This window comes from Oncorhynchus kisutch, linkage group LG1, assembly GCF_002021735.2.
Source record: "Oncorhynchus kisutch isolate 150728-3 linkage group LG1, Okis_V2, whole genome shotgun sequence".
NCBI lineage: Eukaryota > Metazoa > Chordata > Actinopteri > Salmoniformes > Salmonidae > Oncorhynchus > Oncorhynchus kisutch.
The window spans coordinates 27,571,165-27,585,505 of NC_034174.2; the positions used below are offsets into that span (position 1 = coordinate 27,571,165).

At 42.4% G+C, this 14,341-nt stretch overlaps 1 protein-coding gene across 5 annotated transcripts in view; it reads right to left on the minus strand.

Moving 5' to 3' along the window:
- LOC109896691 (endothelin-converting enzyme 1-like) overlaps window positions 1-14,341 on the minus strand; it is a 48,570-nt gene that overhangs the window by 15,677 nt on the left and 18,552 nt on the right. For all 5 annotated transcript variants that reach the window (XM_031811693.1, XM_020491000.2, XM_031811783.1 and 2 more), the window contains exons 2-3: window positions 12,541-12,624; window positions 8,067-8,205 (exon numbers count right to left, since the gene is read on the minus strand). In XM_031811693.1, the coding sequence (XP_031667553.1) occupies window positions 8,067-8,205; window positions 12,541-12,624 (223 nt within the window). The remainder of the gene's footprint in view (window positions 1-8,066; window positions 8,206-12,540; window positions 12,625-14,341) is intronic.

Here is a 14,341-nt window from a genome sequence, read left to right on the forward strand (position 1 = left end):
CTGAAAATAAATGCAGTTGATGGTGAGAGGATGTTCCTTTTTTTGCTGAGTTTATATTTAAGGGCCCTTAAATAAATCCTCTAAAATATATGAGATCAAAAAACGCACATGGGTGTTTCAGACCATCTGGAAACCATTGTTTTCTACAGGTAACTGCCAAAACATATAACCTCAGAAAAAAATTACTTCTATCTAAGCTCTAGAAATTAACAGTAAAAAATAGATTGATGGAGCTTCTATAGAGGAGAGAAGGGCTGCTCCGAGAGGTAGTGTCACAGACAAGGTCAGTCAGTCAGTCATTGTCCCAATTTATACAACGGGTAGGTCTAATGCTGATTGGTTAAAACCGAATTCCAGCCTGTATCTATTCCACTAATTACCACCTAAATCTATGACATAGAAATTCCCAGGGGCGCAACTTTGGCTTTAGAAGTGGGGGGACATACTGTATATTTGAAGTCAGAAGTTTACATACACTTAGGTTGGAGTCATTAAAACTCGTTTTGCAACCACTTCACAAATGTCTTGTTAACAAACTACAGTTTTGGCAAGTCAGTTAGGACATCTACTTTGGGCATGACACAAGTCATTTTTATAACAATTGTTTACAGACAGATTATTAAACTTATAATTCACTGTATCACAATTCATTTTTATAACAATTGTTTACAGACAGATTATTTCACTTATAATTCACTGTATCACAATTCCAGTGGGTCAGAAGTTTGACTGTGCCTTTAAACAGCTTGGAAAATGCCAGAAAATGTCATGGCTTTAGAAGCTTCTGTTAGGCAAATTGATATCATTTTAATCCATTGGAATTGTACCTGTGGATGTATTTCAAGGCCTACCTTCAAACGCAGTGCCTCTTTGCTTGACATCATGGGAAAATCAAAAGTATTTGCAATCTGAGCTGCAGTTAAATGCAAATTAATTACTTAAAAATCATACAAAAATCATGATTTTCTGGATTTTTGTTTTAGTTTCCACATTCCACATTTATCATAGTATACCTATGATAAAAATTACATACCTCTACATGCTTTGTAAGTAGTCAAACCTGCAAAATCGGCAGTGTATCAAATACTTGTTCTCCCCACTGTATGTATGTATGTATGTATGTATGTATGTATGTATGTATGTATGTATACACACCAGATAAGTTCATTAGAGTTAACTGCAGCTCAGATTGCAGCCCAAATAAATGCTTCACACAGTTCCAGTAACAGACACATCTCGACATCAACTGTTCAGAGGAGACTACGTGAATCAGGCCTTCATGGTCGAATTGCTGCAAAGAAGCCACTACTAAAAGGACACCAATAATAAGAAGAGACTTGCTTGTGCCAAGAAACATGAGCAATGGACGTTAGACTGGTGGAAATCTATCCTTTGGTCTGATGAGTCCAAATGAGAGATTTTTGGTTCTAACCGCTGTGTGAGATGCAGACTAGATGAACGGATGATCTCTGCATGTGTGGTTCCCACCGTGAAGCATGGAGGTGTGATGGTGTGGGGCTGCTTTGCTGTTGAAACTGTCTGTGATTGATTTAGAATTCAAGGCAAACTTAAACAGCATGGCTACCACAGCATTCTGTAGCGACACACCATCCCATCTGATTTGCGCATAGTTGGACTATCATTTGTTTTTCAACAGGACAATGACCCAACACACCTCCAGGCTGTGTAAGGGCTATTTGACCAGGAAGGAGAGTGATGGAGTGCTGTATCAGATGACCTGGCCTCCACAAATCACCCAACCTCTACCCAGGTGAAGCTGGTTGAGAGAATGCCAAGAGTGTGCAAAGCTGTCATCAAGGCGAAGAGTGGCTACTTTGAAGAATCTCAAATATATTTTGATTTGTTTAACACTTTTTTGGTTACTACATGTGTGTTATTTCGTAGTTTTGATGTCTTCACTACTATTCTACAATGTAGAAAATAGTAAAAATAAAGAGAAACACTTGAATGAGTAGGTGTGTCCAAACTTTTGACTTGTACTGTATACAAATAACTATCAATAGAAAACAGGTAAAATGAAACGAAGTGCAGCTAGTTTGCTGTCTTTCCAGCTTCAGTATGTAGTGATTGTGTTAGCTGTGTTGTTGTCTAGCTCCTCTGAACAACAGTGTCCTGCCGAGAGAGCACATTTTCTACGGCAGACAAAAATCACACATCATTAGCTCATTTTTATGGATGTATCCAAATAAATGTCACTAAACATCTTAAACAAACACAAATGCAGCTACATTGTTGTTATTCTGGCTGCAATGTTTGAAGTTAGATGTAGTTGGCAAGCTACTAAGCAAGGGACAAGAACATTGCCAGCCAGTATTGCAGTGGAACATTTAGAACGAACGACTGGGTTGCATCCATAGATACAGAACAAAAAGACTGAACGATTGGGTCGCATCTCTCTGGCAACTGAACCGATAGAATGAATGACCAGCCGGCTAGGGAAGCTACCCTAGATTTGTGTCGGGACTATATCTTGTGGAACGATTAAATAGTATGAATACATTTATCAAAATAACATTAATGAAAATATGTAAATCATTATTTTAATATGTTGGTAACTAGTTGTATAAAAGTGATATTGACCTCGAAGCCAGTATTTGGAGGATAAATTGGCACGGTTTGCCAGCCCTCAACATTTTTATTTATTTATTTCACCTTTATTTAACCAGGTAGGCAAGTTGAGAACAAGTTCTCATTTACAATTGCGACCTGGCCAAGATAAAGCAAAGCAGTTCGACACATACAACGACACAGAGTTACACATTGTTTTACTCAAACATACAGTCAATAATACAGTATAAACAAGTCTATATACGATGTGAGCAAATGAGGTGCGATAAGGGAGGTAAAGGTCAAAAAAGGCCATGGTGGCAAAGTAAATACAATATAGCAAGTAAAACACTGGAATGGTAGATTTGCAGTGGAAGAATGTGCAAAGTAGAAATAAAAAATAATGGGGTGCAAAGGAGCAAAATAAATCAATAAAATAAATACAGTAGGGAAAGAGGTAGTTGTTTGGGCAAAATTATAGGTGGGCTATGTACAGGTGCAGTAATCTGTGAGCTGCTCTGACAGTTGGTGCTTAAAGCTCGTGAGGGAGATAAGTGTTTCCAGTTTCAGAGATTTTTGTAGTTCGTTCCAGTCATTGGCAGCAGAGAACTGGAAGGAGAGGCGGTCAAACAAATAATTGGTTTTGGCGGTGACCAGAGAGATATACCTGCTGGAGCGCGTGCTACAGGTGGGTGATGCTATGGTGACCAGCGAGCTGAGATAAGGGGGGACTTTACCTAGCAGGGTCTTGTAGATGACAATGGAGCCAGTGGGTTTGGCGACAAGTATGATGCGAGGGCCAGCCAACGAGAGCGTACAGGTCGCAATGGTGGGTAGTATATGGGGCTTTGGTGACAAAACAGATTGTACTGTGATAGACTGCATCCAATTTGTTGAGTAGGGTATTTTGTAAATGACATCGCCGAAGTCGAGGATTGGTAGGATGGTCAGTTTTACAAGGGTATGTTTGGCAGCATGAGTGAAGGATGCTTTGTTGCGAAATAGGAAGACAATTCTAGATTTAACTTTGGATTGGAGATGTTTGTTGTGGGTCTGGAAGGAGAGTTTACAGTCTAACCAGACACCTAGGTATTTGTAGTTGTCCACGTATTCTAAGTCAGAGCCGTCCAGAGTAGTGATGTTGGACAGGCAGGCAGGTAAAGGCAGCGATCGGTTGAAGAGCATGCATTTAGTTTTACTTGTATTTAAGAGCAATTGGAGGCCACGGAAGGAGAGTTGTATGGCATTGAAGCTTGCCTGGAGGGTTGTTAACAGTGTCCAAAGAAGGGCCAGAAGTATACAGAATGGTGTCGTCTGCGTAGAGGTGGATCAGAGACTCACCAGCAGTAAGAGCGACATCATTGATGTATACACAGAAGAGAGTCGGTCCAAGAATTTAACCCTGTGGCACCCCCATAGAAACTGCCAGAGGTCCGGACAGCAGACCCTCCGATTCAACACACTGAACTCTATCAGAGAAGTAGTTGGTGAACCAGGCGAGGCAATCATTTGAGAAACCAAGGCTGTCGAGTCTGCCAATGAGGATGTGGTGATTGACAGGGTCGAAAGCCTTGGCCAGATCAATGAATACGGCTGCACAGTAATGTTTCTTATCGATGGCGGTAAAGATATCGTTTAGGACCTTGAGCGTGGCTGAGGTGCACCCATGACCAGCTCTGAAACCAGATTGCATAGCAGAGAAGGTATGGTCAGATTCGAAATGGTCGGTAATCTGTTTGTGGACTTGGCTTTCGAAGACCTTAGAAAGGCAGGGTAGGATAGATATAGGTCTGTAGCAGTTTGGGTCAAGAGTGTCCCCCCCTTTGAAGAGGGGGATGACCGCAGCTGCTTGAACAGGCTCGTAATAGGGGTGGCAACAATTTCGGGCAGATCATTTTAGAAAGAAAGGGTCCAGATTATCTAGCCCAGCTGATTTGTAGGGGTCCAGATTTTGCAGCTCTTTCAGAACATCAGCTGTTTGATGCTAATGCAGAACGCCATTGGATGTTTTTGTGTTGGTTATGGGCAGTCAGGTCTGGGGAGAACCAAGGGCTATATCTGTTCCTGGTTCAACATTTCTTGAATGGGGCATGCTTCTTAGGAAGGCATAAAAAAAAAAAAAACAGGCATCCTCTACTGACGGGATGAGATCAATATCCTTCCAGGATACCCCGGCCAGGTGGATTAGAAAGGCCTGCTCGCTGAAGTGTTTCAGGGAGCGTTTGACAGTGATGAGTGGAGGTCGTTTGACCGCTGACCCATTACGGATGCAGGCAATGAGGCAGTGATCGCTGAGATCTTGGTTGAAGACAGCAGAGGTGTATTTAGAGGGCAAGTTGGTTATGATGATATCTATGAGGGTGCCCGTGTTTAAGGCTTTGGGGAGGTACCTGGTAGGTTCATTGATAATTTGTGTGAGATTGAGGGCATCAAGCTTAGATTGTAGGATGGCTGGGGTGTTAAGCATGTTCCAGTTTAGGTCGCCTAGCAGCACGAGCTCTGAAGATAGATGGGGGGCAATCAGTTCACATATGGTGTCCAGAGCACAGCTGGGGGCAGAGGGTGGTCTATAGCAGGCGGCAACGGTGAGAGACTTGTTTTTAGAGAGGTGGATTTTTAAAAGTAGAAGTTCAAATTGTTTGGGTACAGTCCTGGATAGTAGGACAGAACTCTGCAGGCTATCTTTGCAGTACATTGCAACACCGCCCCCTTTGGCAGTTCTATCTTGTCTGAAAATGTTGTAGTTTGGGATGAAAATTTCAGAATTGTTGGTGGTCTTCCTAAGCCAGGATTCAGACACAGCTAGAACATCCGGGTTGGCAGAGTGTGCTAAAGCAGTGAGCAAAACAAATTTAGGGAGGAGGCTTCTAATGTTAACATGCATGAAACCAAGGCTATTACAGTTACAGAAGTCATCAAAAGAGAGCGCCTGGGGAATAGGAGTGGAGCTAGGCACTGCAGGGCCTGGATTCACCTCTACATCGCCAGAGGAACAGAGGAGGAGTAGAATAAGGGTACGTCTAAAAGCAATAAGAATTGGTCGTCTAGAACGTCTGGAACAGAGAGTAAACGGAGGTTTCTGGGGGCAATAAAATAGCTTCAAGGTATAATGTACAGACAAAGGTATGGTAGGATGTGAATACAGTGGAGGTAAACCTAGGTATTGAGTGATGATGAGAGAGATATTGTCTCTAGAAACATCATTGAAACCAGGAGATGTTATCGCATGTGTGGGTGGTGGAACTAATAGGTTGGATAAAGTATAGTGAGCAGGACTAGAGGCTCTACAGTGAAATAATCCAATAAACACTAACCAGAACAGCAATGGACAAGGCATATTGACATTAAGGAGAGGCACAGCCCTAACACCCGTGCCAATATCTTCCACACCAGCTTCTTTGGCATTATCACTTAATTATACCCATTCCAACAGCTGTTCCTATTCTTGCCCCTGGCATCTACAGTGCATTCAGAAAGTATTCAGACCCCTTGAATTTTCAATATTTTGTTATGTTACAGCCTAATTCTAAAATGTATTCAATTGTTTTTTTCACCTCATCAATCTTGACACAATCCCCCATAATGACAAAGCAAAAACATATATATATTTTTTTGCAAATGTATAAAATAAACATTTAAACTAATCACATGTATATAATTATTCAGGCCCTTTACTCAGTACTTTGTTGAAGCACCTTTGGCAGCGATTACAGCCTCGAGTCTTCTTGGGTATGACACTACAAGCTTTGCATATCTGTATTTGGGGAGTTTCTCCCATTCGTCTCTGCAGATCCTCTCAAGCTCTGTCAGGTTGGATGAGGAGCGTGGCTGCACAGCTAATTTCAGGTCTCTCCAGAGATGTTAAATTGGGTTCAAGTCCGGGCTCTGGCTGGGCCACTCATGGACATTCAGAGACTTGTCCTGAAGCCACACCGGCGTTGTCTTGGTTGTATGCTTAGGTTGTTGTCCTGTTGGAAGGTGAACCTTCGCCTCAGTCTGAGGTCCTGAGCGCTCTGGAGCAGGTTTTCATCAAGTATCTCTCTGTACTTTGCTCCGTCCATCTTTCCCTTAATCCTGACTAGTCTCCCAGTCCCTGCCGCTGAAAAACATCCCCACAGCATGATGCTGCCACCACCATGCTTCACCGTAGGGTTGGTGCCAGGTCTCCTCCGGATGTGACGCTTGGCATTCAGGCCAAAGAGTCCAATCTTGGTTTCATCAGACCAGAGAATCTTGTTTCTCATGGTCAGAGTCCTTTAGGTGCCTTTTGGCAAACTCCAAGCAGACTGTCATGTGCCTTTTACTGAGGAGTGGCTTCCGTCTGGCCACTACCATAAAGGCCTGATTGGTAGAGTGCTTCAGAGATGGTTGTCCTTCTGGAAGTTTCTCCCATCTCCACAGAGGAGCTCTGTCAGAGTGACCATCGGGTTCTAGGTCACCTCCCTGACCAAGGCCCTTCCAAACTTCTTCCATTTGAGAATGATGGAGGCCACTGTGTTCTTGGGGACCGTCAATGCTGCAGACATTTTTTGGTACCCTTCCCCAGATCTGTGCCTTGACACAATCCTGTCTCGGAGCTCTATGGCCAATTCCTTTGACCTTATGGCTTGGTTTTTGCTCTGACATGCACTGTCAACTGTGGGACCTTATATAGACAGGTGTGTGCCTTTCCAAATCATGTCCAATCAATTTAATTTACCACAGGTGGATTCCAATCAAGTTGTAGAAGCATCAAGGATGATCAATGGAAACAGGGTGCACCTGAGCTCAATTTCGAGTCTCATAGCAAAGGGTCTGAATACTTATGTAAATAAGGTATCTGGTTTTTATTTCTAATACATTTGCAAACATTTCTACAAAAGTGTTTTCGCTTTGTCATCATGAGATTGATGAGGATGTTTTAAATTTAATATATTTTAGAATAAGGCTGCAACGTGGATAACAGTATTTTGTTAGAAAGTGCTCTGGAATTTGGGACTAGTTGCAAAAGCTGAGGGACAGCCCACTGCATTTGGCAACTCCCTATGTGTTCTTAGGGAAAGGATGTGGAAAACATGTTTATATTTTTAGAGGCAAAATAATTCAGAACCAAAAGTCCAATTCATCCATTCTGTCTCATGTCTATGTTTAAGGCTGTTTATTTCGGACAATAAGTTTTATGTTTTTTAATCAACGATTAAAATTATATCTGAATAAAAGGATTGGAAAGGTGAATGGTCTAGTAAAAGCACATTCTTGTGCCGGTTCTTATAACAGATGACGGTAATTTGTCATGTGGGCTGATTGGTGGTTGAATATGAGCAAGTGGCATTTGGTTCCCTTTTCAAAATACAAGGAAATGAATACTGAGCTGAGAAAATACAGACGGTACAGTAAAAATGTGTACCCACGAAAATGTTGGCAGATTATATGAACACAAAAGAGCAATCATAGGTTGTTTGATCAACTCTTCTCAGGATTATTTCCCTGAACCAGGCTTAATAATCTTAGCCACTCACTCTCTTTGTAGAAGATCCCAACAGTGATGAGAGAGAAGAACAATGCAACAGACAATGCACACACTAGGACCAACAGCCTCCGTTCAGTGTATGTCTTCTCAGCCCAACACCTGGGACCAGGACCATGTCGCAGTGTCACCTGTACACACACACACACACACACACACACACACACACACACACACACACACACACACACACACACACACACACACACACACACACACACACACACACACACACTGCAATGAGCACAGGGCACCACAGTGTCATCTCCATAGATACACATACACTGGTTATGTGTGTAAAGGTTACAAAGATTGGTACACAAGTCACCCTTAACCACAGTACTCAGGCAAACAAACCACTATGTTCTATGATCCGATGATGAATGGTATCCGCTATCTGGTCAGAGATGATACACTCAATACCACAGAGGCACTAGTACTGTGTGAATGTTCTGGTTATGGTTGAAATGGTTTTATTAACAGCATGGTTTTATTAACATCCTCGGGTGGGGCCACAGTGTCTCCTGACCCCTCCTGTCTCAGCCTCCAGTATTTATGCTGCAGTAGTTTATGTGTCGGGGGGCTGGGGTCAGTTTGTTATATCTGGAGTACTTCTCCTGTCCTATTCGGTGTCCTGTGTGAATCTAAGTGTGCGTTCTCTAATTCTCTCCTTCTCTCTTTCTTTCTCTCTCTCGGAGGACCTGAGCCCTAGGACCATGCCCCAGGACTACCTGACATGATGACTCCTTGCTGTCCCCAGTCCACCTGGCCATGCTGCTGCTCCAGTTTCAACTTCCACCTGACTGTTCTGCCTTATTATTATTCGACCATGCTGGTCATTTATGAACATTTGAACATCTTGGCCATGTTCTGTTATAATCTCCACCCGGCACAGCCAGAAGAGGACTGGCCACCCCACATAGCCTGGTTCCTCTCTAGGTTTCTTCCTAGGTATTGGCCTTTCTAGGGAGTTTTTCCTAGCCACCGTGCTTCTACACCTGCATTGCTTGCTGTTTGGGGTTTTAGGCTGGGTTTCTGTACAGCACTTTGAGATATCAGCTGATGTACGAAGGGCTATATAAATAAATTTGATTTGATTTGATTTGATTAACAGATTATATGCCATTTCACCTTTCAACACCCCTCTATATAAAAGGTAATGTATTCATCTTTTGTCCATAATTTTCTAGTTCTTCAGAAGGTATCATTAAAATAAATTGTGCCACTGCCCCAGATAAGGGGAAGGCAGAGCACTTTCCAAAATGGATGAACTAGGACATTGTCATGTTTTTTTTTACTGAAAGAGCCAGCAGTCGGAAAAATAAAAACACAGGCCCCACAGAAAACATGTCATTATTATCCAGGGGAAATTGTGAAAACGATTTTGCCTCGATTTTCAGCTTGGTCATTAAGAAATGCAGCAGCCATGAATTAATCCAAACAAGAGTGGTCTGGGGGGATGGTTTAATGTGTGTCTCTTGTGTGTGTTTGTTTGTATGTGTCAAGCGTTTGTACATTCACTCTGCCTAAACAGTAGAGTTAGTGACTCACCCTTCTGGATAACTTAAAACAGTCTAACCAGGCCTTGTGTCTTGAAGTCGCCGTTTAGCTTCAGCCAGCTGGTGCGCAACTGTGGTAATGTTGGTTTGACATTCGATAGTGTAATTTATTGACTGCCCCCCCAGAGATAAGCTAAGTATAAGGGACAATATTTTCATGTTGCATATTATTGATATTTTAAAATATTGTCCTATGTACATTGTGTAATTTACTGATGGTCCCTAACTAGCCCCATAGGGATATCCAATGTCAAACCAAATTGACCATGGGCATTATGATAGGTCATGTGCAGCTCCTCTCCAAATTGATGATTACTTGGGTGCTGCCAGCTGTGTGCAGGATGGAAATAAACTCAACCCAAGGAAAACTGCTATGGTACCCTTCATTCCGTGACATACCATTTTTTTCCTCTATCTAGCAAATCTCAATTTTGGATAAGACTGACTTCATAACCAAAATGATCCTATTTACACTTTGTAGTACATTTTTGCACTCGAATAAATGTATCTGCCTCATAGAGATACCACATAGGCGTTTTCAAAACAAGAAGTTTTACACACCCTGTGAAAACCAATTATCCCAGACCTGTTAAAAAATGTGATTATGTCTCATTAGATAAGGCAAGAGTTTAAATGTCACACTGAATGTGAGCAGCTCTGGTGCCAAAGCCACAACAGGCTTCGTAATCCTCCAGACTTAGATTTTTACATTTACATTTTAGTCATTCAGCAGACAGAAGCAATTAGGTTTAAGTACCTTGCTCAAGGGAATGACGACAGGATTTTCCCCTAGTCGGGTCGGGGATTCGAACCAGTGACCTTTCGGTTACTGGCCCAACGCTTTTAACTGCTAGGCTACCTACCACCCCCACTTTCAGAGGTTTGGGTGTTTAAAAAAATTACTTTAATCTGTATTTCTGTGTGCATTTGAGAAGCTACTTCTGCCAAGTCAGTGTGGTTGAGGTCTGTGCTTTATCACAGATTCTCACAGTAAAAACCACTGCACAATGTGATGGTAGATAAATAGTTTTGGAAATTAAACGTTCTGAAACATACTTTATTTCTTCTCTTAGCCATGGGAAAATATGTTAGGAATGATCTGATTTCAGAGGAAGCTCAGATTCTCAGCAGAAGGAAAAGAGCTGGCTGAAGTAAAATGGAAATATTGAAACCATGAAAACAGAAATTATTTAGTGTAACAGACTTCTAGCCAGACATGTATGTGTGAAGCCACTGACTCAGAGAACGCAGGTCCATTGATTAACCTGGGGCGGCAGGGTAGCCTAGTGGTTAGAGCGTTGGACTAGTAACCGGAAGGTTGCAAGTTCAAACCCCCGAGCTGACAAGGTACCTGGTATCTGTTGTTCTGCCCTTGAACAGGCAGTTAACCCACTGTTCCTAGGCGGTCATTGAAAATAAGAATTTGTTCTTAACTGACTTGCCTGGTTAAATAAAGGTTAAAAATAAAACCTGTTATGATTCTCAGTTACATAGTTATTGTTGTTGCAGCCTCTAAAAAGTGCAAACGTGTTCTCTGGAGTGATGAATCACGCTTCACCATCTATCAGTCCGACGGACGAATCTGGGTTTGGCGGATGCCAGGAGAACGCTACATGCCCGAATGCATAGTGCCAACTGTAAAGTTTTGTTTTTCATTGTTCAGGCTCATTAGGTCCAGTGAATGGAAAACTTAACACTACAGCATGCAATGACATTCTAGACGATTTTGTACTTCCAACTTTGTGGCAACAGTTTGGGGGAAGGCTGTTTCCGGTTTCAGCATGACAATGCGCCCGTGCACAAAGCGAGATCCATACAGAGATGGTTTGTCAAAATCGGTATGGAAGAACTTTGAGCCTTTATCTCAACCCCATCAAACACCATTGGGATGAATTGGAATGCCCACTGTGAGCCAGGCCTAATCGCCCAACATCAGAGTCTGACCTCACTAATGCTCTTGTGGCTGAATGGAAGCTAGTCCCCACAGCAATGTTCCAACATCTGGTGGAGGTTGTTATAGCAGCAAAGAGGGATCAACTCCATGTTAATGTCCATGATTTTGGAATGAGCTATTCAACAAGCAAGTGTCCACATACTTTTGGTCATGTAGTGTATCTCTGTTAAACATTTGTGATTATTGGTGACTTTATTTAGTGCAGGGGAGAAAGAAGAATCCTGCACAGTGATTAAGAGTTGTAAGCATAGAATTAGGAATTAAAATACTTTAATCTCTATGGTTAGAAGACTGTTGTATCCGCAAGGTAGAAAGTAAGAATACAAATAGAATGTGTTCATATACTTACATCTGTGGGCTGAAAATCCTATCATAACAGTGCAGTTATCCACTTACCAGTGCAGCTACAGTGAACACATTGGTTTTCAATATGATTAACTACAGTAATAATCTGATAGACTTTGTATCAACAGAAAACCTAGGATACCACAAACAGTGAGCTCCTCCTTGCCTGTCAAATATTATAGAAACACATGCAACTTGAGACATCTGTTCTGTAGGATGTGCTCTGCAACTGATTATCCAAGCTTTTTGAAGCACCCAGAAATGCAGATACTGTATGGGCCTCTATAAAGGGTAGTTTGTTTAGTCTACGCATCAGGAGATAATAGTCTTTCTCCTCAAGTAGCTCTCTGTGTTGAATGTAGCACATGGCTGACAGAGAATAGCAGGCTCTCAGGAAATACCATGACGCTCAAAATCCTCACAAAGATAATAGAAGAACTGGAATTTGATTAGCTCAATGCTAATGCATTTATTTGGAATGGAATTTGTCATACAATGCAAGCAGATCATAACTTAACAACAGAAGCAGCAGAATGAGTGCATCTAGACAGACTTGTCACGTGTCAGAGCTCGTCCATTATTTTTATACAAAGGAATAGTTGTCCTACCTGCATGGCAGGGGGGTAGAACTCATCCCCGTTGGAATCTACCAGGTCATCTTCGTTCAGAGTGGCCCTCTTGTACGTGGACATCTGAAAGGTCAAATGCAGAAAAGACTCCCTCAGTGCTTCCATGCTCCTTAAGGCCCTCTCCTTTCCTTTCCTACAGTCAGGATGTGTGTGATGTTTACTCTTTAACAGTCTTTGGGAATCCTGGGTTTCCCCTTAAGATCAGGGGAAGGAATATTAAATTCAGCGCCCCAGTATTTCCTACCCTCTTCTCACCAACTCCCTACCCCCTAACCCCCTACTCAACAACCCCCCATTGCGTCATTCGGCTACTCCTGGGGTCTAATCTCGTGGGCGCCGTCAAGACTCTCCACTTAAAAAGTCCTGTAAAGGTTTTCAAAGCAACAGCCCTTCCTCTCTAGCAACTATGTTGTTCTGCTCAGCCCTCCTTCAGTACATGCTCTCCTGGAGCTCCAACTTAGCCCAACCTCGTCAAACAAGAAACAAAACAGAGAGGGAACTCGCGAAAAACAGGAAGGAGCATTGACTTAATCGACTTATGTGACAGAGTGAGGGTGTGTGAGAGGGAGTGTGTGCATTCCACAGAGTGGTTTCATATAGATTTAGGGAGGAAACTCTTGTACGTTAGTTCCCTCCCACTCTATCCATAGGACTTTCAAGACCAGAGGGTGGAGTTTGGATGGAAATGCCCTCCCATGCATGCTTTCAGTTGTTGCCCGGGTTACCGTCACCCGATAGGCATGACAGTTGATTGTTTCAAACCTTACCCTCTCTAACCCTACACCCAGAAGGACATTGAGAAATCTTAATTTCTTAAAATAATATGTTTTTACTGCTTGGGGAAAGGTTTGATATTGGAACTGACCTTTGTAATTAGGTAAACTGCTATAATTTAAAAGTGTAGTACTAGTTCTTCTCCTGTATTCAATCTAATCCATGACACTTCCCCTAAGTCAAGCTTAGTTACCTACACCTATAACTCATGTCAACAGCTATGCATCTTCAGACACCAAATAGGCAGCTGTAACTGCTACACCAGCCTACAGCAAAACTGCAGACTACACTCCACTCCTACCAAACCAAACCCAGCTTTCTATTACACGGACAGGGCCAGTCAAATCTACCGGCACTATCACAAGGCCTGAACAGCACAGCGGACAACCACTAGTGTTCTGTTAATTAACCTCCACAAGGCCACTCATAAAACATGCCCACCAACGCCCACACTGATATACTTGGCTCTCCTTAACAAGGTCTTGCTCAGTCCTATCATCACCCTGTGGAGGGACCATTCTGATGAGAGAGAGAGATGGTGGGAGACACACAGAGGTGATGAGAGGGATGAGAAAAAGACTGGGAGACGACTTCTGTGACAACCACTTATTTTTAGTGGTTTTCAAGTACATTTTCAGACTAAAGTGAGCTTCAGTTCTCAGCATCATAATGCCTACTAGTGTATGTGGAAGAAGATGGCGCTGCAGTGGATAACTGCCGTTTTACGGGCTCCTGACCAATTCTGCTATTTTGTGCGTTTTTACCCTGATTTTAACTTTTTATTTTTGTATATTTCCACCATCATTTCTTATGACTGAAAATAACTTTGGACATCAGAACAGCGATCACTAACCTCGATTTGGATTAAGATTTCTACTTCAACAAGTCGGCAATATACTGCTCATTCCGGACCAGGCCCCTAATCCCCAGGACTTGAAAGAGGAAGAGACGGTGCAAGAGAGTTAAACAAGCGGGCTCCCCGAAGAACTGTAATATCCTATGTTTC